Source organism: Narcine bancroftii, chromosome 9, assembly GCF_036971445.1.
Source record: "Narcine bancroftii isolate sNarBan1 chromosome 9, sNarBan1.hap1, whole genome shotgun sequence".
Lineage (NCBI taxonomy): Eukaryota > Metazoa > Chordata > Chondrichthyes > Torpediniformes > Narcinidae > Narcine > Narcine bancroftii.
This window is the reverse complement of record NC_091477.1, coordinates 28654765-28682253: the sequence shown is the minus strand read 5'-3', so window position 1 is coordinate 28682253 and position 27489 is coordinate 28654765. Positions and strand designations below refer to the sequence as shown.

The window sequence follows — 27489 nt, the reverse complement described above, 5'->3', positions numbered from 1 at the left end:
TGAGAAGGTGAAGTTATAACCATTACGGAAAATAATCCAGAACTTAAAATATTGACAGCTGAAAGCATGAATAGAGATAGAGAGGAATATAGTTTACGATGCTATAGAATCTTATTCTCTAAAACGGAGTTCTCCTGAGGGCATCTTTTGTAAAGATACAGTGATAGGGGTGGCAAAGGAATTAATTGGTTTGAATACGAGAACCAGATGTTAAACTTGAAATGATGGCGTATTATCCAGCCCAGTGATCAGAGGAATGAAGTTAGTCAGAAGTGTACTGGGAGAGATGAACCTAAAGGTTAAAAAAAATTACAAATGAAGGATTCAACAGCAAATGGGTTGAGGAGGCAGTGGGATTATTGTAGAAATGGGACAGTCCTGAACAAGGGGACAAAGCTGCTAAATAAGGGGTAGGAGATGTCTTTCAACAAATATCAAGCAAGAAAGTGTTCATCATGTCTTTCAGGTCCAACAATCTTGGTGGATAGCACTTTCATCGAAGGTCCATTCCTGCTCTATCCCTACATTTTTATAAAACTAAGTCAGAAAAGAATCAAAAGAAGTTGTAGTGAGTTAGACCTGTGTTTTGCCAGCATTGACATACTCTACTGTCACAAATGAATGCGTAGTATCCCAAAGTTAATGGTGGAGAGAAAACACTGCATTAGATTCTCGAGGAGTGTTGGAGAGCAAGAATGGAACCATGCAATGACACACACTGCTGAACAAATGAAATGGGATCATTAATGAAAGAAGGTGGAGTTGACCATGGCTAAGGGTGTACAAAGGTCAGGAGGATATAAAATGACAACTGTCAGAGTCACAGGGGCTCCAGTAATGTCCATCAAGTGAAAACCTTACTGGATAGGCAAATGAGCAGAGATTGAGGGTGAAATTGACTCGAAAGAGTTTGGATATTTTAATCTAAAATTTATGCATTTATAGGAAGAAAAACTGGGCGTGTAGAAGGAGGAACAGCCAAGCTGCTCTGAGTCAAGGGAACTGAAGGCTGTGGTGTGGAAGTGAAAGAGCAGAAGAAACAGCTGCAGAACTAAGAGAAGCTATGGAAATGGCCCCAGAAGCAATGCAATGTTTCAGTATTTGGATCCTCCCATTTAAAATTTGAATAGGATCCTGGACCATCTTTTCTCTTCTTTAAGAAAATTTGCCTGATGATTTGTTTAAAAAAGCATTAAAAATAAATAGCCTATTCAAAATCATATGCTCGACCATAAAAGCTATGATATAATGAAACAGCTAATCGTCAGTGCCCATTCGCTTCTCTCTATCTTGGAATTTATTAGGGTTCTCATTCCTAATTCTTCAACATTGTTCTGTTTAAAAAGCCATTGACTGTATAAAAGGATGTGCATATGCACATTGTCAGCAGGAAATCTATGACAATTAGCACAAGTTTTATTTACACTCTGAACTATTGTAAAAAATACTTTGTTCCATACATTCCAAATGTTGAAACAAACTAGAGGACAAAGACACTCACCAGTTTGCACACTGACAGTGGTTTTTGAAATGTCCTTGCCTAATGGATTCTCAGCCTCACACGCATATTCCCCTGCATCTTCCACCTTCAGTTTACTTATCTGAAGCCTTGAGTTTTTTCTGTAGAAAAAAAATACTTTGATATCAGTCTTGGCTAGACATTTACAAGCTGTTAGAAATAACAATAAAGCAGATAAGACAAAGGGAAAGAAACCAAGATCAAGTTCCAAAACACACAGCCCCCTCTCCCCAGTAAAATGGTGTGACCTTTACTCCTTTCTAACTGATTTTTCTCTGTAATTCTGTACTTTGGTACTGTAGATAACTTGTTGTATCACATATGGAATGTCTAGCTGGACTGCTCGCAAAACAAGCTTTCCCACTATACCTTGGTATATGTGATAATAAACCTGAAATTGAATAAACCAATTGATTACAAAGTATGCCAGTAAAATTGAAATCCACTCTCCAAGCCTGCTTAATCCTCCACATAGGCTTTTTGTTGTCAGCAACAAATGCCACTCTTTTGGTACCAACATGAATAGACAGGGTATTATTTCTTTCATTTCCTATTTTATTGAAGATATTCATATCGACAAGATTATATCTTGCCATGAGAGATCTCTTGATGGTCTTCAGCCATTCGTTCTTTCAACAAAGAAACAATTTAATTTACTGCAAATTATATACATTGATGTCTTCTACTTGGATTAATCACACAATTACTGAACATTTTAGGCTGCAGTATGTCAGGAAGAAAGAAATGTGTTCTATTGTCCTAAAGGGCTGCATTTTAAATGAAGTGATAAAGCGAAGTTGAAAATCACACATGCACAGTGTGCTCCATATACTTGTTCCATTTATATTGTCCTCTAAGTGCAAAAATCTGCCTTTTGTTCAGCATTTCTGATAGAGTGCAAAGGACTTTGAAAAAACAAATTCACTCATAATTATTCAGGCTTCCATCTGATGACCAGGATAAAAGTGTCCCACTGCACTGGGGAGAATTATACTAAAGGCCCTTTCACATATACGTTCCACTAAATCAGCTGCTCAGTGTCCCAGGATAGGAATGGCTGTTTGGCTTTTAAACTTGACCACTCATAACTGGGACACTGCACACATTCACACTTGCCAGGAGACAGTATCACATAGAATTTAAACCGCATGAGAAAGTTGGTAGTGCTATAGCGTACAATATAGAAATACCGTGGGGAAAGAGATGGCAGACTTGTGCATTATAATGCTGTGACTTTCCCACGTCAAAGTTTATACCTTCATTTTAATCTTTTCTTCCTTCACGTGACTGCATTCGTACAAAAACTTGGGTCATTTCTATTCCAGAATGCAATTGTTCATTTTACACATTCTTGATTGCATCGCCAGCATCTGCAGATGTGGGGGATTGTACTAGGAGTTGAGGCCATCAATCCCTGGCGTGGGATGCGGGCGTTGAGCTGATTTTGCTTTCACACTAGGCACTTTAAAGTCCGATTGGCTGTTAATTCCTGGGATCACTTGCAAGTGTGAAAGAAACTTAAGACTGCCTTCTGCCTATCAAGAAAATTGATATGGACTGAAAAATGTGAATAAGTCAGATGCCTCGAATTTGATAAAGTCATAGGGCCATAAAGTAGAGAAACCCACTGTTACATAGTGAGGATAATGTGAACTATTTTGTAACCGCACCCTTCCCACCATTATCCTGATTATATAACAGCCACCATCCATACCCATTCACACTAATCCAACTTTTATTCAATTTCTCTTGCAATGCTTCAGCGAAGTAAACACTTCAAGGCCACTAATGAATTAGCCTTAAATAGGAAGATTCTTTCCAGTTATGTTAAGAAAACAAGGAGCTAAAAGGGTTCTGAGGTGTGTGAATATCCAGGGAATTAGGAGGTGGTGAAGGAAAGAAATGATGATGGATCAAGTAATTCACAGCATTTTGGTGTAAAGGGTAAGATAATGAGAGTGGTCAGTCATGTAAATTACTTAAAGAACCCCACTTGAGTTGGTTTCTCAGCAGTGACCTGGAACCTGCTCAAGAGGTCATGTTTACCTCATGTAGATGCAGAGGCTGCCTTCTCTGGCTCTGAGATAGCTTACTTCAGAACAAGCACCCACCACCCCAACCCCCACCATCGCTGATTGTTATATGCCATTCATACACCACTAAAAATCATGGAGGAAGCAACCCCTTAGATGTCATTGCACACGTCCTGGGTCCTCTGTACATTATCTAATTTATAGAAAATACCAGAGCAATTCAAACAAAATCAATTGCATTTTCCTTAAAGTTATAATGCACTCCCCAATTTCTCAATATGGGTGAAAGAAGATAGTAAGTCCAACAGCATTCCAAATATTATCACCTCCAGTTTGGCAGTAAGCATTAAAAGCAATCAGGAAAATATCGGCTGGGAAAACACTTGGGCTCCAAGGCAATAGATCAACCTTCTTTGTTTATAACTCAAAAGCCTATATGTCAATTGAGTGCATTTGCTGAACTGACTGCTTGTGCTATCCTCTTTCAACTGTTTATGTTGCATGAAGGGTTCTGGTTAACTACATTTAACTTCAGTAGAAACTCCTTCATTGTCGTCTATTTGTACTAAATGAAAATTTACAACTCAATTTGACCTTGCTTCCAGAGGTAGAATCATGATCGTAAACCAGTGGCATTAAACTGGCAAATTGCATGGATCTTGAAGCAGCCATCATATGGGAGATCCCTTTCTCATTATTTAAGTGGGATTTGCCCTCCAATCTCTCTCTATCAAGTCATGCTCCAGCCTGATCATGAAAACAACAATATCCACTCCCCCCCCCACCCAAAAACTAATCCCAAATATTCTCCTCAATCCCTGCGGCAAATCAATTATGCTTTGAGGCTCCAATTCATCCCTGAGTGAAAGTCACTCCCATCTATTGCTACTTATTATTATCCTCCCTGTTATCCCTTCCAAAAAATACAATTAATGTGATGAAAACAAGTACAAAACAACCTATAACTCATAGAAGCCCAATTCAATGTATAATGGAATCTGAGGTTGTGGGCCCCTGAAATAAATATTTGTTTGCCCATTACACACAGCCCATTTAACACTTCATTCCAGGTTTGAAGGATTCTTTTAGACCAGTGCCTTTGATGACATTTGTAAATGTAGAACAATGGAAATGAACTCCAAAGTTTATGCCCTTGTACACAAGAAAGATAGATACAAAATTATTGCCCGACCAGAAGTGTAGATATGAATCCTTTCATGTTTCAGAAAATGGCTTCAGGTGAACATTGAGCCATTTCTTCAACTTCCCATAGAATAAGTGTCCAGGTCAGGTCAACACTTCAGAATCAGAATTTATTGTCGTGAAATTTGGTGCTTTGCAGTAGCAACATAGTGCAAACCTTCAAATTATAAACCATCTTACAATAATAAATATTTTTTTAACTGCACAAAAAGTAAGGCCGTGCCTTTGGCTCATTGATTATTCAGGAATCTGATGGAAGCAGGGAAGAGGCTGTCCTTGTGCTATTGAGTGCTTGTCTTTAGGCTCCCATACCTTTTTCCCCGATGGTAGCAGAGTGAAGAGGGCATGGCCTGGGAGGTGGGGGTCTTTGAGGATAAAGGCTGCTCTTTTAAGACAACTCCTCATGTAGTTGTCCTCGATGGAGTGAAGTCTGGTGCCTGTGATGTTGCAGGCTGAGTTAACAACCCTCTAGAGTATTTTTTTTGTCCTGAGATTTGGTGCCTCCAGTGATGCAGGCAGCCAAAATGCTCTCTACAATACACTTGTAGAAGTATTTGAGAGTCTTCGATGACATATCGAATCTCCTCAAGCACCTCTCAAGGTATAGATGCTGGTGAGCCTTCTTCATAATTCCATCAATGTGGAGACTCCAGGTCAGATCCTCAGAGATGCTCACACCCAGGAATTTGAAGTTCTTGACCTTCTCCACTACTGAGCCCTCGATGAGGACTGAGCCATGTTCTCTTGACTTCCTCCTGAAGTCCACAATCATCACTTTGGTTTTGCTGGCGTTGAGCACAAGGTTGTTGGTGTGACACCACTCAATGAGCTGATCCATCTCCCTCCTGTATGCTTCCTCATTGACATTTGTGATTCTGCCGACAACTGTATCATTCTGTCATCAGCAAATTTGTAGATAGCATTGGAATTGTGCCTGGCCGCACAATCATGGGTGTATAATGAGTAGAGCAGTGGGCTAAGCAAACACACTTGGGGTGTGCTTGTATTGATCATCAGTGGGGAGAAGACATTGTTTCCAACTCATACTGACTGAGAGAAAGTCAAGGATCCAGTTGCAGAGACTTGTGTGGTTGGTGTTAACTTGACCAGGCACGTTGGCAGAGGAAAATTCTTACGTAATACAACCAACCCCATCCTTCATCTAAAAATAACAAGTCTCATGAGAGTTCCTTAAAATGCTCAGGTCAATGATCCCTCTACCATTCTTTGTGGCCTTACTAAATGAATGATTATATTGAAAGCAGCTAAATGGACTTCACAGCGGCTGAGAAACTGACGTGAAGTGTTGCATCAGATGGCTGTTTCACACTAGGTGTTTTATGGAGGGCCTTCACATTGAGGCTGGCCCCATCCATGGAGAAAAATCTGAACTTACTTTTTAATAGAATAGTCCTAAAAGGCTGCTCCTGGACACCTTGTAGCATCCTCCAGAGCCAATGGAGGTGGGGTGACTGGCGCTGCCCACCAATATGACATCATACACACAAGATGAGTGGGAAAGAGCCCTATAGCGGAATGGCAACCGCAGAGCAGGTGATATATTTAGTCTGAACTGTCAATTGGCCAAACTTGTGGTTTTCATTCTCTTCAATTCTGTAAGCCAGCACCTTCCTCTCCTATCAACTCAGAGTGGATTGAATTTCCTGCTTCCACCCATAACACTGGAATCTCATTCTCCTGCGAGGGAATCTATTTTTTGATACCTGTTAACTAACTCTTTTTAATGTTCATTTAACCTTCCTATTTATTGGACAGTGAAAACCAGCAATAGACACGTTTTTTAAGTCTGATTTGATAGGAGTGCTTAAGTTATATATTTTCATTACTTAGATACATTATTTTCTCACCACATCTGTACTTTTGCAATCACTGTGAATTTTGGAACAATTCATCTCAATGGCATTGTCCAATAAGGTCAATCTTTAAGTTCTCAAATGATTTCAATGGGCCAAACAGTGGTTCAACTTGTACAACTGGCCAACAGCAACCATCATACTCAACTGGTGAAAGAAGACCTGTATCTGGCAGATTTTTTTTTTAAACCTCCGATATTACACATGTATAAAATATTGATGTTTAATGGTTGCCCCCGATTGAGTTATTTATATATGTGTGCGAATATTTAATGTTTACTGTCTTTTACCCAATCCAAATCTGGAACTATAATCAAAATATCTAAGCCCTGAAAATTCAAGGTAACTAATTGCTGTGGAAATGGACGATTGGTGGATAGGCAGTCTGGAAGGAACCTGCAGTTACACTTTTATGTCATTCTGGATATTTTAACTGAGGATCGAAAGTTGGAGAAAGCTGTTTATCTTTACATAGATACATAAATATTTATAATCCCCAGTTCTATCCTCAAAAGTGATTTACACTCAACACTTTATTAGTTCATATTAGTGTACAAAATGAGGTGGGGGGGGGGGTGTAAATGTTGACCTGCTAACTGATTCATTCTGTTACATGAAAAAAACAAGAAAATTCCTAATTCGTGTTCTTATGACAACCCCCAGCTGAGGGAGCAACAATGTATCATTTAAACGATATGAATACTGTAGCCGGCTGAATGGTATGAGCCAATAATTAACAAATGGATTTCAGATTAGCATTGCCTCATTTTGCTTTCTGGCTCAGAACTGGTTTCTCAGGACCCAGAACGATTTCCCTCTGTTATGGATGGATGATGGTCTCTTAGATTTTGACAATTTTGACAGATATTTGCATTTTCAAACCCCCTTTATGTATAAAATTGGTTGCAATTTAGTGAAATTGAACATGATAAAAGTAAACCCAGTCACTTTTTTTCTGATGTCAAATAGAAACCCAATGCAAAAAGTAGTGACAGAACTACATCCATAGATGTCTGAGATAAACATGATGAATTAATGGATGACATACTTTCAATTCATACAATTGTAAGTGTTGTTGAATGTTTGTATTCATTCATAGGATTCGGGTGTTGCTGGGCAAATTACTTTACCACCCCATGTTTCGCTGAAAGAGATGGTGGTGTGCCCTTGAGGGCAGATGCAGTCCTTAATTTTAACTTAATTTAATTTAGACATTGTGGTGAGAGTATTCTCAAGATGCAGTCAGGCAGGCTATTCCAGAATGCTGACCCAGTTACATGGCATCTCTCGATCAGAGTATTCGTATCATTTGGAGAGGAATTTGGAGATGATCTCCCAATGTTCTTTTTGTTCCAAATTACAGGCTTAGAATGCATTTTCTATGAAGCCTTGGTGAGTTGCAGTGCTTCAATGGATGGAGAATGAAGGAGTAAAGTAGATATTTGATACGCTTTTCACTTTGCGTGTCTCCTTCCATGTTGGACCTACCAGTGAATATTTAAATTCTGCCTTGAAAAGACTTTGGAGAGTTAAGATGAGCCATCCAGTGTGAATTCCATGATCTCTGATGTGATCTTGCAGTCAAAGTTGTGTTGTTTTTGGTGGAGGATCTCTTATTATGTCTCTGTACAACTGATAGGCTTCTAAACGTGTATGTTAGGAGATGGTTAAGAGTCAATCAGGTTGCTGTGGCCAAATCTGACCAGGTAACACCAGATTTCCTTCCCTAAGGAACATAGTTTCCCCAAAACAATGGAGTTGCTGCTCTGACCGATTCTGAGTTATATTCCAGATGTGTTTCTTCAGCTGCTTTATTTTTAAATTTTGACATACAGCACAGTAATAGACCTTCCATGAGCCGACGCCCCCAAATACACCAATCAACCAACAACCCTCTTACATTTTTGAAGGGTGGGAGGAAACCAACACAGACACGGAGAAAACGTACCAACTTCTTACAGATAGTTCAGGATTCCGATCCACTGAAATGGCATTATGCCCACCACCACGCTAACCGTGCTGGTCTGTCATGGGATTTAAACTCATAGCTCTAAATGTCCACTAAAATAACCACTGTTCAACCATGCGCACTTATCTTCCATGACCAATCAGTCCCGCTAGAACTTGAAAGAGCCTTAAGTTCGATTAACTTGTCCCTTTTCACAATCCATCACTGTTTCAATCTGATGGTAGATTTGCTGTCCCTTCTGTAACGTTTGAGTTGAGAAGGTCGATCATAATTGGTCGCAAATTATTCATTAACCTTCGATATTTTGGGCAAGCAAGTACTGCTGCAACGGCTTCGCAGCAAAAAATGAAACCAAAATATAATTGGAAAATGGTAGACCAGATATTTGATTCATATAATGAAGATAGATTTTTTTTTTATTTCTGATTGTATAAAATATTAAACCTAGGATGTAACTAAAGTGAGCCCAGGGATTCCTGAAGTTTTTGAACGCAGGGTGGATACAAAGGAATTAAAGAATCTGTTGTGGGCCGACAGCATCATTGCGATATTATCAGACCCTCCCCCCCAGCCATTTGCAGCAGCAGTACATTTAGGAAGCGGGATGGAGCACTCCATTCCACCTCTGCCACAAGCCTGAAGAAGGATTGGAGTCAGTGTCTTGGAGCCGCTCCCGGACCATTTATGAGGGTAGGGTCAGAGACGTGAGGGCAGAGAATCTCCACCTTTACAGTCGCATTTTTAAAAAATCTACGAAAAGGCCTATTGACTATTTTAGTCATTAGCCCAACATTGCCGCTTTTAATAGTACCTGGAGCTCAATGCTTCGGCAGAACCAAACTGCTGTTCTAAGAACCAGGGATCTGATCGAGGCTGGTGTGCTGACTAGAAAATGACACCTTATAGCAGGAAATGGAGTTTGGGATCCTGAATGGGGAGTTCGTTGAGTTTAAAAGTAAAAACAGATGAGAGTCAGAACCAGCCGTGAGAATGGAGGTGCTGAGTGGAGAATCAGTATCCTTGTGAGTGGAATGAGAAGACAAAGAACACAAGGCAAGTGATGGGCCTTATCTTAGGAAGATGCCCAATTAAACTACTGCTAAGAAAACATCCTTGCTTATGGAATGTTCCATGACATAAGCCCCCAGAATGATAAAGACGGATTTCCCTGACAGTATAGAGAGAATTATCTGTCTTAATGCACCTCTGTCACTTGAGATGCTCAATTTTGAGTCACAGAAAGAGTATCTAGTGGAATTTCTGAAGTCCAATGAGCTGCCACACATCACTCCAGAAGCTACAGGGCCAAACATTTACAGGTCAGGTTATTTCACCTTTCTTTCATTTTACGGCATCAGGGTTAGCTCAGTAGTTAGTGCAACACTATTACAGCGCTAGCCACCCAGGTTCAAATGTAAGGAGTTTGCATGTTCTCCATGTCTGCAGGGGTTTCCTCCAGGTTCCTCCCACCTTCTAAAACAATGTACGGGGTTTAATTGGTGTATGGGCTGGAGAGCCTGTTACCGTGCTACATCTCCAAAAAATTTGAATTAAAAAAAATATTTAAAATATTTTAAAGAAGAAACAATTCAATAACATGATCAGTACAATAAGGGCTGGAATCCCAAGTTTATACTTCTGACTCTATTAGTAAGTTTAGATTACATAACAGTTTAATCTAAAAGTATCAGACCTTAAGGCCTTAAATACTTAAGGCCTTAAATTAAATGAAAGGATTACTTGATGTAAAGCTTAAAAGCAGAATTTTTTTTGTTCACTTACTTCCCAGTTTTTATCCTGATTGCTTTGCTTTTTTTTATCTCTGTTCCATCTTTGAACCACTTATATGTCGGGTGGGAATTGCCCACTGCCTCACATTTCAGAGAAAGCTTTTGTCCTTCAAGAAGAGTTTGGTTCTTCAGTTTCTTCAACTTTGGAGGACCATCTGTGAACACACAAATTAAACTTGGAGTCAATGTACTGGATGAGCCAATCCAACAATTATTGTCAAATCCAAACCATCAATATTATATAACCAAAAAAGGTGCCCAGACATCCCTGGGGTGCGGAGTGGTGGGGGAGGAAGTGGGAGTAAGGCTTTATGTGAAGAGCTGCCTTAATTTTAGTAAAGATACACAAGCAATGTTTCGGGCCTGAGCCCTTCTTCAACATGTGAGGAAAAAGCAGACAGGTTATGTGCTGCATGCTTACATTTAAATTTAAACATTTTAATTTTAATTTAATTTATCCCCATTCCAACAATCCATCGGCAATATTCTCTTCTCCCCCACCCCCAACATTCCCTCTTTGTTTTCCCCTCTTTCCCACTTCTCACCAAGCAATTTGGACAGATTCTGACCAACTTGCTGAATAATTTTAGCTTTTTTTTCGTGGTTTATTTAACATTTGTGACATGCAGAATTTTTTTAAAAAATCACTCTATGTACAAGGTAACAAAAAAAAATCAGTAATTTGGTGGAACAATCTGCTGGAATATGGCAAATTAATGATTAAACCTTATATCAGTAAGAACAATTTACCCATATCAGTATAATTTCTCATTCTGCTAATTTTTTAATGCTTAACAATAGAAACAGATCAAATCACATTCTGGTCACCGCTGGCAAATGCATCGATAAAACAATCTGTACCACAATGCATCTTAAAAAAAAATAACAGGCGATTGTAGTGATGACTTGTAACTGACAGAAAAACCTGAGCATGTGGATATATTAAGAGAAAGGGTTTTCGAGAGTTTTTGGAAAGCATTGAATAGGTCGCTGGGACTGGATGAGATGTACCCCAGCCTACTGTGGGAGGCAAGGGAGGAGATTGCTTTTTCTTTTTCAGTGCTTTTATTGAAATTGAAATTCCGTGTTGAAAAATAAAGATACATATTAAAAGTTAAAAAAAATTACACTTAGATCCCACTGGAATCTTTGACGGCCCTCTGCACTATCCACAACACCCCCAACCTTTGTGTGATCAGCAGACTTACTAATCCATCCTTCCACTTCCTCATCCAGGTCATTTATAAAAATCACCAAGAGCAAGGGCCCCAGAACAGATGTATGAGGAATACCACTGCTCACTGACCTCCATGATCCATGACCCATTAGCAACCACTCTGCTTTCTGGGGACAGGGCAGTTCTGGATCCACAAAACAATGTCCTCTTGGATCCCCTGATCCAAAGTACCCTGCATTCTCAGTCAAACAAATTATATTAATATTTTATTATAAAAATAAAATCTAAACCCACTACCAAAAATAAGACGTTTGGCAAAGAGGGAATAAATTACCTTATTAGTCAACACCTCTGCATTAATACCAAATCAAAGATTTTGAAAGTGCCGGTCATTCAAAAAGTGCTAGGGAGGAGATTGCTGAACCTCTGGCAATGATCTTTTAATCATCAATGGGGACTGGAGAGGTTCGGGAAGATTGGAGAGTTCAGAATCAGAAGCAGGATTTATGCTCATGAACACGTCATGAAATTCGGTGTTTTGTGGCAGCGTCATAGTGCAAACATACATATTATAACCATCTTACAACACATAAAATAACAATAATGGAATGAAAAGTGAGACAGTGTCTTTGGTTCATTGATTATTCAGGAATCTGATGGCAGCGGGGAAGAAGCTGTCCTTGTGGATGTTGTTCCTTTATTCAAGAAATGGAATAGAGATAGCCCAGGACGTTGTAGACCAGTGAGTCTTCAGTGGATGGTAAGTTGATGGAGAAGATCCTGAGAGGCAGGATTTATGAATATTTGGAGAGGTATAATATGATTAGGCTTTGTCAAGGGCAGCTTGTGCCTTCTGAGCCTGATTTAATTTTTTGAGGATCCGATTGAACACATTGATGAAGGAAGAGCAGTAGATGTAATGTACATGAATTTCAGCAAAGCATCGGATAAGGTGCCTGATGCAAGGCTTAGTGAGAAAGTAAGGAGGCAGGGGATCCAAGGGGACATTGTTTTGCGGATCCAGAACTGCCCTGTCCCCAGAAAGCAGAGTGGTTGCTAATGGATCATGGATCATGGAGGTCAGTGAGCAGTGGTATTCCTCATACATCTGTTCTGGGGCCCTTGCTCTTGGTGATTTTTATAAATGACCTGGATGAGGAAGTGGAAGGATGGATTAGTAAGTCTGCTGATCACACAAAGGTTGGGGGTGTTGTGGATAGTGCAGAGGGCCGTCAAAGATTACAGCGGGACATTGATAGGATGCAAAACTGGGCTGAAAAGTGGCAGATGGAATTCAACCCAAATAAGTGTGAAGCGGTTCACTTTGGTAGGTCAAATATGATGGCAGAATGTAGTATCAATGGTAAGACTCTTGGCAGTGTGGAGGATCAGAGGGATCTTGTGGTCCGAGTCCAAAGGACACTAAAACCAGCAGCACAGGTTGATTCTGCGGTTAAGAAGGTATATGGTAAATTGGCCTTCATTAATCGTGCAATTTAGGAGCCAAGAGGTAATGTTGCAGCTATATTGGACCCTGTTCAGTCCCCACTTGTAGTACTGTGCTCAGTTCAGGTCATCTCACTACTGGAAGGATGTGTAAATTATAGAAAGGGTGCAGAGGAGATTTACAAGGATATTGTCTGGATTAAGGAGTATGCCTTTTCTAATTGGAGCGATGGAGGATGAGTGGTGACCTGAAAGAGGTGTATAAGATGATTAGAGGCATTGATCATGTGGATAGTCAGAGGCTTTTTCCCAGTGCTGAAATGGTTGCCACAAGAGGACACAGGTTTAAGGTGCTGGGGAGTAGATACAAAGAAGATGTTAGAGATGTTAGAGGATGGACTGCCGGCAATGGTAGTGGAGGCAGATACAATAGGGACTTTTAAGAGACTTTTAGAAAGGTACATGGAGCTTAGAAAAATAGAGGGTTATGGGTAAGCCTAATAATTTCCAAGGTAACCACATGTTCAGCACAACTTTGTAGGCCAAATGGCTTGTATGGTGCTGTAGGTTTTCTACGTTCTACATTAAAAATAAATTCTACTTCGGTGAAATCTACCAGGTGTGCTAAATGAATGGAACTGGATTGGCTGCTTTCCAGAAATTCACATTGATGAAAATGGATTTGATATTGAGTAGTGTGCCACTTCAATTGCACTGTCCAAGTTGAATTTAATCTCCATTATTCATGTTATAAGCTTGCAAAAATCATGTGCACATTTCAGTCTCTATTCTGTTAACTGAAATCTTTTTAAAAGTTTATAATTATTTTCATACAATGGATGGGCTGGTAAATATAAATTACTGTTTAAAAAGCTGGCTATAATCTAACAATAGTTTATTTTTATAATATGAGTGAAGGCCATTTTGACAATCAAGTCCATACCGGCTCTCTGAACAATTCTGTTTCCCTTTAATTTTCCCTGAAAACTATTCTCCCCATCAACTCCCTCCAGGTTCTCCCATTCACCTACATATTGGGGAAATTTGTAGCAGCCAACCTACCAACCAGCAGTGAAGATAAGCACCAATTTTGTCCCCACTCCCATTCTCATTCCTCTCCAATTCCAATGACTTCCACCCATATTCCTCCTGGATTCTTTCCTCTCCCTCCTTTGGGTCCATCTGTACTCCCACAACAATTCTAATTATACACTGGAGCACACCTATCTACCCTCTGAACACGCAGAAGTGTTTCAGACCAAACATTGACAATTCATTATCTACCACTGTTGAGTTCCTCCAGCAGATTTGTTGCTACCATCCAACATGATTGGTATGTGACAGAACATAAAGTGGTACCGAGGTAAAGATTCAGCCATCATCTTATTAAGTGGTCAACTTCTGGTTCTGGTTTTCATTAAACATCCCCTGATACTTTTATTTCCTTTTCAGCAAATTCATTGCTCTCTTCATTATTTTTTCCTGTTCTGTAATATTAATCGAGGTTCTACTGATACTCTCTTCTATTGGTGGATGATACTGGGTTTGCATTCCAAGTCACTTCACAGGCCTTGTTCATGTGACCAGACCATGTAATTACATTATCCAAATACAGAACACTCACACTGATTGTATTCTATTCCTTTGATGCTTTGTCTGACTTCCCTCCCCTTCTATGAATGGATAACCTTGAAAGATTACCAAAGTAGTACAGAGCTTTTATAATCCACTGCATGTTCCTGATGAAAGACTATCTAATTATGACCTAGGTGCTGCTACTGTCTCTAATTTGAATGTGTTCAGAACATACTCGGTAAATAATTCAGACAGCTGGCTCCTGATCCACTCTTCCAGTACTGCTGTGATTATTTTCGCTGCTCCACAGAGCAGTTCTCGATCTGGTGCCCCACCCCCCACTACAACTGACCCTCCCTCACTTCCATTATGCTGAGCTCTCAGCTCTTTAGGAAAGTGGAAAATCTCAACAGAGATTTGATTAAAATGGCCCAAATTTTTTGCAGTTATGATAATAGTAGGGGGGGGGGGGGCGAAGCACAAACTGCCATCATTACAGCTTGGAACAGGCATGACAATAGGAAATCCTGAAATTATTGTCACAACATCCTCTGCACCAATCTCCACAGCAACCAAGATATATTATTTACGTACAGTACAAAAAGAACTTCAAAAATATTTTCCAATTTCTGATGAATGGTCTGATTAAAGCATTCACTTGGATTCTCTCTCCACAGACACAAGGTGATCCATTGAGTATAATCAGCATTTTCTGTTTTTATTCCCGATTTCCAGGGCCTGCAAGATTTTGTTTATGGCTCAAAAGCACATTGGGACCTTGTGAAATGAAGTGAATGGCACTAATCACACGTTAGCAAATCTTTGAAGTTCTTGAAATTCATTCAGCATAAAAGTTATATGGATATTAAAGTACAATTTCTTCCAAAACACGGGTGGCTATGCACAATCCAGGACTTACTACATTAATCTAGAAGTCTGCAATTATACAAGATCACTCCTTTACAACATTGAGAACAGATACAATTTCAGCACATTGACATGTTTACAGAACCAAGGTCTGTCCGTCGTTCAATGCAGTCACATGCACAGGGAGGCATCAAAATATACTCTTTTCAATACATTTCACACTCTTATTCCATGGAGATTTTGTAATCCATCTTCATCTTGCACATCTCAGTGCATTAATCACTTCTTCAAACTCCAGATGAAAAGAAAGACAGTTCAAGTGACTGTTGCAGAGCAGGTGTGTGGCCACCTACATGGACAACAACTTTGAAAGCCTCTCGCATTTGGTGACTAGATTCCCGCAACTGAGAGAGAACACAGCTCTTGTCTGTATACTCCACCCAGTATTTGGTGTATTATAATCAAGCTCCATGACCTGTGACAGAAGGCCTTCCCATTCAATTCTTCCTGCAAATTTCATCAAAAACCATTTCATTGTGTGACAGATTATGTTGTTTTTGTTTTGTATATAGATATGTTTTTGGGAGATAAATTGGGGCAGGGTTTTTAGTGTAGGTCACAATACAAACACTTTAAAACAGATTTTATTTTAAATACTGGAGCTTTGCTCATGCTAGACATGTCGGCCTCAGAGCCTTTGCAAAAGCTTTGGCGAGTGCCCACTAATGGATTGTTGTTTACAAAAAGGCAACAGATGAAAGAACTTGTCGGAGCCGCAGACTGTCTGGAGTGGAATTTGCTGTTTTAGGAGAGTCATGTGGTTTTGCAAGCAGTGCCCCTGCAACACTGCTGTTTTAAAGTGTTTGTATGTGACCTACACTAAAAGCCCTGCCCCAAATTATCTCCCAAAAACATATCTGTATACAAAACAGAAACAACATAATCTGTCACACAATGAAATGGTTTTTGATGAGATTTATCATGAAATTCAGGACAATGTCCTGTACACTATTACCAGATACTCAATAAAACACGTATCAACTGCTGCTGGAAGATTATCATCTTAGAACACCCTCTAAACTGGCATAAACTTGCTTTCTTCTAATTCAAAGAATAAGGCATACAGATCTTTTAGTGATCATAGAATAGTTTATGATTATGGTGGAAAGGGGAGATTCAAGAGCATAATATCCACTGAGTAAAAACTGTTCTTGAAACTAGAGGTGCTGGACTTCAGATTTTCTGAACCTTCTTCCTGAAGGAAACAGGAAGAATAGGTTGTGACCAGGATTAGGGGAATCCTTTATGATGTGGCTGCCTTCTTGAGGCAACACCTCACTGCTTTTTGCAGTCTTCTGTGCTCCTGGGAACTCAAGTTTTCAAACCAGGCTGTGATGCCACTAATCAGTATACTTTCCACTGTACTGCTGTAGTTTATTTGTCGATATGCTAATTCTCTTCAGACTCCTTAGAGAGTAGAGGCTTTGGAGTGCCTTCTTCATGATTGCCTCAGAATGCTGGCTCCAGGTATCAAACCTCTCCATTGTCATCCATCAATACACACAGGAGCATGGCCTTTCTCCTCCCCTTCCTAAAATCCACAATGAACCTTTTGGTCTTGCTAACTCTCAATGAGGAATTCCTGAATATAGTAAAGGCGCCAAGCAAAAAGAAGGCACTTAAAAATAATTTAAAGGAGAAAATAGGAAATTTCAAGTCACAAATAAAATGGTGTGAGATTAAGATGGAATTAGATGCCAAACCCAAGGAAATAATTTGGCATAAGAAATTACAGGAACTCTGACATAAATGCTCCAGAAGGCACTAGCAAGGTATCCAGCAGTAATTCAGAAAACTAAATAAAGTAAAATCCCCATTATCCGGAATTCAAGCAACCGGCAAAAAAATTTGTGGAAAATGAATAGGTAAAAAAAATTTAATTGGCACCCGTAGCAGCTAGTTCGCCATTCACGCAATGTGCCATCTTAAACTGGGAAATACACTTATCTGGCATCTACCAGTTCCCTTAGGTGAAGAATACCGGAGATTTTTCTGTCATAATTAATGAGAAGTGGGAGAGAGTCAGCAGGTCTAACATCCTTTATAAATGAACCCATAGAGCACCTGCATGGAAATGAAACCATTAAAGGGAAGCAATAAAGGCTCATGAGGGATATTACAGAATTCAAAATTCATGCCATTGTGAGGAATAACAAAGATCCTTGATTAGAACGGACAATAGATATCCATAAGGCCTTTATATTTACTGTAAAATGCTTGTATCTAAAATAGATCCAGTAGAAATCAGTGGGAAAATGTAATTGATTTTTTTAACAGAACCCACTTTGTATGGAAAATATCATATTTGGGATCCCAATGATAATCTGCTTTAACCTTTCCTGTTCAACAGATCAAATAGTTTAGGGATAGAAGTAAGCTATTGAGTTCCTAAAAAGCCATCTATAACTTAATCCTTTGAAACCTTAGTAATTCTGGTGAAAACACAAATTTGCTGGATGGAGGAACTCAGCAGATCTTGCAACATCATGGGAGGTAAAAATATATCACCAACGTTTCGGGGGCCATGTCATTCTGGCAAAACTGCTACACCTCTTCCAGGATCAATACTTTTTCATTAGGTATGATGTTTAAAATTGATACATTTCCTCCAATCACTGAAGGCTTTGAACTCAAATCTTCTTGGATAGAGGTCAATAATACACTAGGCTTTTTTCCATTACGTTTTATTCCTCAGGAATAAAATTTTCCAACAAGATTATATCTTTGCTCATGCACACACATCATATGAAGGTAAATATTCTATTGATTCACATTTTAATCCTCGAATTTCAAGTACCACCAATCATGGAGGCATTCCAAGGCCAAAGTACTTCAATTTCAATAATGATTGATGACAATAATTAAATGAAGTAAAAACACAATATTGGAAAAACTCAGGTAGTCAGTGTCCTTTATATAGCAAAGATAAAAATGCATAAGCGATGTTTCGGGCTTGAGCCCTTCATCAAGGTATGGAAAGAATGTTGGCAGGCATCAAATAAAAAAGGGGGAGGAGTGGTTGCAACAGCATGGTAATAGATGGAGAAGGGAGGGAGGGCACAGTAGCAGTCAAGGGAGGAGAAATAGCTAGGTGAATAGAGAGGGAAGGGGTGGAGAGCTGAGGGAAAAAAGACAGGGGACGGGAAGGGGAAAGGAGACCAGGTCAGCAGAATACAGAGAATCTAGTCTGTGCCATTCATCATTTCACTAGTCCCACTGTCTCTCCAGTCATCTCCCATCCATGTATCTATCCAATTTATTCTTAAAACCAAAGATCGAGCCCACATTCAATACATCAGATGGAAGCTCATTCCACAATCCCACCACTCTCTGAGTGAAGAACTTTCCCCTAATGTTCCCCCTAAACCTTTCCCCTATCAGATTAAAACTATGATCTCTCGTATTTATTTCCCCCAATCTGTGGAAAAAGCCTACTTGCATCCATTCTGTTTATACCTCTCAATCTTGTAAGCCTCTATCAAATCTCCCCTCATTCTTCTTCACTCTAAAGTCCTAACCTGTTTAATCTTTCCCTGCAACTCAACTCCTGAAGACCCGGCAACATCCTAGTAAATCTTCTCTGCACTCTTTCAATCTTATTGATATCCTTCCTATAGTTTGGTGACCTGAACTGCACACAATACTCTAAATTTGGCCTCACCAATGTCGTAAACAACTTCAACATAATATCTCAACTCCTATACTCAATATAAAGGCTAAGATGCCAAAAGCTTTCTTTACAACCCTGTCCACCTGCGATGCCTCTTTCAGGAAACAATGTATCTGTATTCCCAGATCTCTTTGCACTCCTCAGTGCCCTATAATTTACTGTGTGTCCTAGCTTGGTTTACCTTTCCAAAATGCATCATTTCATACTTGTCTGCATTAAACTCCATCTACCATTTTTTGGCCCATTCTCCCAGTTGATCCAGTTCCCTCTGCAAGCTTTGAAAATCTTCCTTGCTGTCCACAACGCCCTCCATCTTTGTGTCATTAGCTAACTTGCTGATCCAATTTCCCACATTATCATCCATTTCCCACATTATCATTGATATATATAAACAAACAACAATGGTCCCAACACGGATCCCTGAGGCCTCCAATCTGAGAAGCAACCATCCAATACCACGGAGGGTTGAGGAAGACAGGGTAAGGAAGGAAGGGAGGGAGGGGGAAAAGAGAGCAGATTAGCAGAAACAAGAAAATGAGGAGTTGTTCCTCCAATTTACTGGTGGTTTTGGTGGGAAAGTACACGAGACCATGAACACTCATGTGAATATGGGAGTGGGATGCAGAACTGAAATGGTTGACCACTGGGAGGTCCCTATTACAGGTGCGGACGGAGTGAAGGTGCTCAGCAATGTGATCTCCCAGTCTCTCTGGTGTAGAGAATGCCACAAAGGGAGCACTGGATGCGGTAAATCAATCCTGCGGATACACAGTTGAGTGCTGCTTCACTTGAAAGGTGCATCCATGTAAGTAAGTTCCAAGTTATTCCTTCAACTCAAGATCTATTATCAGAGTTAGAAGGATGTAAGTCAACAGTATTTTAAATGGTAGCGACCATGGAGAAAGGAAGAAAGAAACTTTATACAAAGATATAAAATGACCACACTTAAGTGCTTGCAAGAAATTTCTAGTCAGTACTAGATACTCCCTTGGATTTAATGCCTCTGGTAAATGAATCCTGAAACCCTTGCAACAGGGAGATGAGCCAATATCGAGTTACCTGTTATTCATCCAGAAGTATAACAATAAAAACCACTGTGGTATAAATAAGATATTTAATTCCAACGCTTTATAATCCTCTGAGAGGAAGGCTGATTCTTTATTCCTGCAATGGTGGATCAACAGGCAGATCGATTTCCTCAAAATGACTAACATGTCAGAGCAGCTCTCACATTTCAATTTATTATTATGAATCTTGAATCTTAAAAATTACTTGCTCCATATTGACGCTGAAAGTGCACTTTTCTGAGTTAAAGGCTCCTTGTTCCTCTGAGATCTGTTCTGAGCTAGAGAACATTCTTTAATTTAAGCCAGACATCCCTGACCAGTTCTCATCATGTTTCTTCTTTGAAGAACAACCTTGCAGGATTTTAATGCTTAAACAACTTTATTTCTCAAACTGCTTGAACCAACAATGCAACTGACATGTGTCATGGTCTCCATTTTGTTCCCCCACCAACCTTGTATGTTGCCTACTGGGAAATGTAGTTCTTTATTATACATTGATAATAACACATCTTTCCCCTTTTAAAAAAAACATAAATACAATTCTACGTCTACATAACAAGGGTGTCTACTTTGCTTTGCCAGTCTCTTTCCACTCATCAGCTGTTTTTTTTTAAATGCTGCAGCACCTGGGTAGCTCTCCAGGGACCTTTCAAGCTGCTGGGCGGGGGGGGGGGTGGGGCAATTCGACGGAGTAAATTGTCAACATGTCGATTTAAGGGGGAATCCCCTTGGGGCCTCTGCCCCCAGCGATCGGGGCCTCTGCCCCCAGCGATCGGGGCCTCTGCCCCCAGCGATCGGGGCCTCTGCCCCCAGCGATCGGGGCCTCTGCCCCCAGCGATCGGGGCCTCTGCCCCCAGCATCGGGGCCTCTGCCCCCAGCGATCGGGGCCTCTGCCCCCACCGATCGGGGCCTCTGCCCCCACCGATCGGGGCCTCTGCCCCCCCCCCCCACAACAGCAACCTCTCCACCTATGTCAGCAACCTCACTCCCCCCCAATTGTGACCCCCCCCTCCAGGGCAGTGATGCATCTCTCCCCCCAATCACAGCAGATACTTCAGCTGTGGTTTCCCTGTGATGCCAGCTGACAGCGCGCAAGCTCTGACATCATAGGCGTAACCGGGTCGGCCATTTTTGCTTTCAAACCTCCAGTGGACGCGACCTAAGTAAGTTTAACTGGTTTGACTACCTCCAGAGGTAAGGCAGGGACCCAGCTGATTTTTGAGCCCTCTAACCGGGTTGGATTCTTTCAAGCTGCCTTGTGGGTGGGGCGATAACTGGGCAAATTGCCCGGTTAACCCCATTTTACAAGGTAGTTTGAAAGCAGCTCAGCTCTGAGGTGGTTTAACGGTCCTTTTTGGTCTGGTATGCATTTCCACTGGTGTATTTCTTGCATTTGCTTCATGAGTATTTGTGTCTTCCAGTGAACTCTGAACAACATGTTCCTTTTCTACATGTGTAAGCCCCTTTTGTATATTGACAGTGATGGGTCACAACCATGGATTAGAGCTTGTGGTTGTAGATCTATGTGGTTTCTTCTCAGATGTCCCTTCCTCTGTCTGGATCTGGTAGGAATGTGAAGCTATTTCCCCTTGCACATATCCTTGAATGGACCACGTGCCAGAACTGGGACCTCAGATTCGCACTTGAACTCCAAGCTTCAGAACTGATAGGGTTTTCCCCGTCTTATCGTGATACTGTTTCTGTTTTACTTTCTCTTCCACTTTAGCCTGTGGACCTTGTGTGCTCCTTTAGGTGTCCACAGATTTTCATGCATTGGAAGTTGGTATGTCTGTGTGACTCATCAGAACTTGGGTAGGAGAAAGGCCATTCTGTAGTGGTGCACTTCTGTGAATCGTTAGACTTCTGTGGAAAACCTTATGCACTTTTTTCATGAGGCTCTTCACCACCTTGACAGAATTCTCTGCTAGGCTATTAGACTTTGGATGATGTGGGCTTGAAATTATATATCAAAACCCTCAAGTATTGGCAAAGGACTCAAATTCACTGCTTGAAAATTATGGACCATTGTCTGATATCACTTCACAAGGAACTCTAAACACATTTTTCATGAAAGTGCTGTTGACTGCAGAGTTGTTACCTATGACTCTTCCCATTACAGTCAGGCCAATTTACTCCAACTTTGAAGTAAGGCCTGTCTGGTACAGGGTGTGGTATAAGCAGTTCTGTTTGCTGCTTTGGTCTCTCAGCGAGGGGTATTTCGCATGAAGCAGTGGTCTCGCTTATGCCTAGGCTCATTCTTGGCCAGTTCATCACCTTTCAAGTTCGACATTTGCATTTTTACTCACCAAGATGTCCTTCGCGTATCTACTGAAGCATTTTCTTGCAAAGCAACACTGGAATCACAAACCTGTTCTCTTTGAAGACTAAAGCTGCTTTCAGGTGCTCGGTCGCAGATAATGCACTGGCGGACGTGGCTGGGACGTTCAGGTGGCCGCGGAGAAGACGCCTTTCTGTCACCTGAACATGCCGGCTGAAGGAGAGCCACGACTGAGTGAACGCGGCCCCTGTGGACTGTCTGTGTCCTGTGAGCATATTTAGAAACTCGCTTCTGTACTAGAGAGAAACACTCACTGATCTCAACCCTTGACATGCACCCAACAGGGAGACCGCTTTAAGAAAGCATACACAAATACATTTGCAGAAAGCAAAGGATGGCGAAAGATTTTTTTTTAAAAAAAAGAAAATACAAACTTTTTGTTTGAAGCGCTGGCTGGCGCCGCAGATAGAAAAATTGTGACACCTGCTAATGAATTGCAAGCCTCTGTATTGCATATATCAGAGTACTTCTGTTAGAGTGGTAATGAATGAATGGCCATCACTAATGTAAGTTAATCAAATTACATTGTAGGGAGTTAATCATTTCTTGACTGTTTTCCGAATTGCGTTGAAATGTCTTGTATGTGCGTGCACCATTCGTAGACCCCAGGTTTCTGTAGTCACTGCTGCGTTCACGTTCAGGTGCAAAGGGAGATGCTCTGAGCCAGAGAATACACCTATCTGAGGAGGGTTAGGTAAGTGGTCTACGGGGATGGGTTCTCCACTTTCAGGTGGCCACCTGACAGCCACTTTGGGGTAGAATAGGTGGCTTTACAGTCGGGTATTCTGGCCACCTGAAAATGGCTTAAATCTTTCACATCTGACATGCCCACTAATCTTGAATACCCATTGGACAGTCATTCTTAGCTGCCAGCCATCCTTTCTGTATTGTATCTTTGAGCTCTTTCATTGCTTCATCAGTCTCTGCTGCTTTCCTGATCAGCTCTGTTCTATCCCAGGATACTGGAAGTGAGGTGATAATCACGTCAACGTAGGCCTGTAACTCTGTATTAGCCTCTTGGTCACTCTTTTGTCAACTGCTCGAGACAATGCATCAGCTGCAACCGTGCATTTTCCTGGCATGTAGATAATTTTCACATGGTATTTCTGTAACCTCATCAACATGCACTTTACTCTCATAGGACAGTCATTCAGTAGTTTGGACATAATTGAGACCAATGGTCTGTCTCCATTTCAAGAGCTTGTCCATAAATGTATTGATGGAGCCTTTTGCCTGTATAAATGCTGGCAAGAAGCTCTTTCTCTATCTGTGCATAGTTGGCTTCTCCACCTGTTAAAGCCCTTGATGCATAGGCCACAGGTTGCCATATGTCCTCATGCTGCTGCAGTAGTACTGCTCCCACACCACATTGGGTTGCATTAGCCAAGATCCTGTGTATCTATCCAGATCATAAAATTTTAGTATAGGCTCTTCTGTTAGGACTTTTTTTTGAATGCCTGGAAGCACTCTTCTTGCTCATGTGACCAGATCCATTCATTTTTCTGCTCAAAAATTGACCTAAGTGGTGTTGACACAGTCAACAGATGAGGGATGAACTTAGCCAGGTTAGGTCACCATCCCCGAGAAAAATTCTCAATGGCTTATTTCTTTCTTGGATCAAGCTTCACTCCCTGTTCAGATATGACATTTCCTATGAAGCTAAGAGTCTTTATGCCAAACCCATATTTTTCTTTATTTAATTTCAAATTGACATTCCGTGTCACTTATCATGTTTATTCTTGGTGGACCTCCATACAATGATATCATCCATCATGGTCTCAACTCCAGGTATACTTTCACAGATCATGCAAGTGGTTTAACGGTTGACTTCTGATATGAACAAGTTCCCATATGGTAGCCAAAGAAAGTGGTATATTCTTAGTCAACTATTCAAAGTGCATCAAGCTTCATTTGCCAAAATCCTGATGACGTGTTAAGCTTGTTAAACCAATTGGCTCCTGAACACTGGGACAGGATTTCCTCCCATGTCAGCAATTTATAATGCTCTCTCCTAATGGCTTTATTGAGATCTCTTGGGTCCAGACATAGACACAATGCTCCATTTTTCTTTTGCTAACCCAATCTGTAGGTTCTGTACAAGTTTCATCCAGTCCATGCATGCTAGTCCTTGTTTAAGCTTGTTTCTAAGTGGAAATTGAACTTTCCTGCATGCACGGACAACAGAAGCCACTGTCTAATCTCCGTGGATCTTGTATACACCAGGTAAACATCCAAGCCCCTCAAAGACATCTGGATACACTTCCATGAGTGTTGTATGCTCACTTTTGGTCTGTGAAGCCCCTATGAAAACTCTTTCCACCAGGTTAAGCTCTTCACGTGCACTCAAACCTAATATTGGCCATACTCTTTTTTCTACAATTAGTAGCTGTGACTTTAGATGCTGCCCTTTGTGTTTGAAGATCACCATACAGCCCCCTTTTACTGGAACGTTCTCTCCAGTGTAGCCTGTCACTTAATTTCACTGGATAAATTTTGTTCTCTATGGTGAATAACTCGTAATCATCCATAGATAACAAATTCACCGGGGCTCCAGTGTCAAGTTTAAATGGAGTTATTGTCTCATTCACAGTCACTGGAAGAATCCATTCCATTTTGCCAGCAGTATTCTGTAATGAATCCAGGAAGAATCCTTCCATTTCTTCTTCTACTGTGTATACCCTTCTCTTGGTAGCCCCTGCTTTGCAGCACTTTGCTAAATGATTCTTCTTCCCACATTTATTGCAGGACTTTCCTTCAGCAGGACACATTTTAGGGATATGTCTAGCCCTGCACCTGCTGCATTTGTTGTTTGAGCTTACTTCTTTGCTTTGCTGTAGCTTTGGGAAACTCCTGGTGCTCTTCTTCTCTGTTTTCACTGCATGCACTGTGTGTCAACCCTGTGCAGCTCCTTAGCTTGTGCTCATGTGGTCTCTGCTGACCTACACATAGTCACAGCCCTTTTCAGAGTCAAATCTTTTTCATAGAACAGATTTTCTCTCAGCCCATTATCTGGGATTTCACAAACTATTCTGTCTCTAATGAGTGATTTCTTCAAATCTCCAGAATCACAGGACTTACTCAGTGTGTGCAGCTCAGGTTTGGTCCAAGCTCATACCTTGTTACTGGTCACAGGAGAGAAACATGAATCTCTCAAACGTGACATTTTGACTTGGAACAAAATATTCCTCAAATTCTGTCATCAGAGCGTCCAATGTGAAAGCCGTCTCATCAATTTGAAAATTGTTACAGATGTCCAAGGCGTCTTCACCCATCACATATAGAAATATAAACGCTTTCGGTTTCTCATCAGTCTCTTCCATTCCACCAGCCTCTAAATAAATGATGAATCGCTGTTTTAAGCATTTCAAATTAACAGTTTGATTGCCGGTAAACTGTATTGGTGTGAGAGGACTTAACTTATCCATGATGGGAACCATTGTCTTTTCTGACACCATGTTATGTTTGTTGCTTGAAGAACAACCACCTTGTGTAGTTATAGCAATAACTACTTCTCAAGCTACTTGAACCAACAATACACTCGGCTTCTGTTGTTGTCTCCATTTTGTTCTCGTGCCAACTGGGAAATGTAGTTCTTTATTGTACAGTTTTATACACACATTATAACACACTCATTTATTGCCTTTCCTCTTGCAGTAATTGGGAGGGAAGGAAGTGAAAAGCTTAATCTCTGCGCTTACCTCCTAAACCAACATATCAAAAATTTGAAATGAAAGCTGCTGTAAATTGAAACCAGCAGTTTCAGCCATGCTTCTCAAGAAATGGGAAGAGGAACTAACCTGCAATAAGGATGGTCATATTCCTGGAAAGTTGGTTTGATCCTTCTCGTATCTGCCTTATTTGTTGAATTTTTCCAGAGTTATTTATGTCCCAGTTCTGCAGTGTTTCCAATCAAAAAGAACCATCACCCTCACAGTGAAAACTCTTGGCAATGAACCTCAGCTGATTTCCAATGGATAGAGCAATTCCAACATTTCGCACATCAATATTTACTGTTTTAAATGAACTTTCATTGTCCCAAATAATCTATTGAACTTCCATCCCATTCCTTCCTGTGTCAAAGTTAGAAATGTCAAAATGTGAAAGCGGCTCATCTAAAAAAAACTTGTGCTTCAACTTTTACAAATGTCAGAAAATCTTTATTGACTGACCAAATTAAGTCTTGCAGTTTCTTATTCCACTAATGTCTGTGGCCATCATTTCTTGAGTGTCAATTTCATTCAATCATAGTACTTGCTCCGAAGTCAGTCTTGGGATTGGAAAAAAAAATAACTCCATGAATCTGGGCAGAGATTTCTTTGAAATGCTGGTTTGTTAAAGGAGCAAACTTTTAAGGAGAATTAATTTTCAAATAATGCTTAACATTGAGCACAACAGGAAGTCCAAAGCATTTTGTGGCCTTGGCTATATTTAACATTGTAAAGCTGTGGGCACTAAAAAGCAACTTTGGGGTAACTATGCTTTTGAAAGAATAGCAAAGCATCCCCAACTTAACTGATCTGTCCACCAGTTAATGTCCATGGGTAGAGGGCTTGTGGTAGGAGATGGAAGGGCAATAAGAATTGTATATTTAAGCAATCTTCTCCATGGTTCTCAAAAATATGGAGGAAGAGCCAAAAAAAAATTGCATCAGATTCATGGACTTGTCAAACTGATCCTCTTCAACTCTTATTTCTCAGACAATAAACACATTATTTGCAATTCAAAATCCATGCAGCTAGCCAAGATTCAATAAATTGAGGACCAGTTTTAATGTTTGGATGAATGCACTGCATTTTCATGGGGCATTAGGCACCATTCAAATTTCAATTTCGGCACCGTCAGAGATGCTGCCAGTGATGTAAGTCCACGGGGAACAGAGACATGGGGTCCGACTGCCCTGT

The 27489-nt window shown here is 40.6% G+C and overlaps 1 protein-coding gene across 3 annotated transcripts in view; it reads right to left on the bottom strand.

Moving 5' to 3' along the window:
* Positions 1-27489, bottom strand: part of LOC138743366 (pro-neuregulin-2, membrane-bound isoform-like) — a 254101-nt gene that overhangs the window by 88579 nt on the left and 138033 nt on the right. For all 3 annotated transcript variants that reach the window (XM_069898622.1, XM_069898620.1, XM_069898621.1), the window contains 2 exons: positions 10381-10543; positions 1502-1620 (listed from right to left, as the gene is read on the bottom strand). In XM_069898622.1, coding sequence (XP_069754723.1) covers positions 1502-1620; positions 10381-10543 — 282 coding nt within the window. The remainder of the gene's footprint in view (positions 1-1501; positions 1621-10380; positions 10544-27489) is intronic.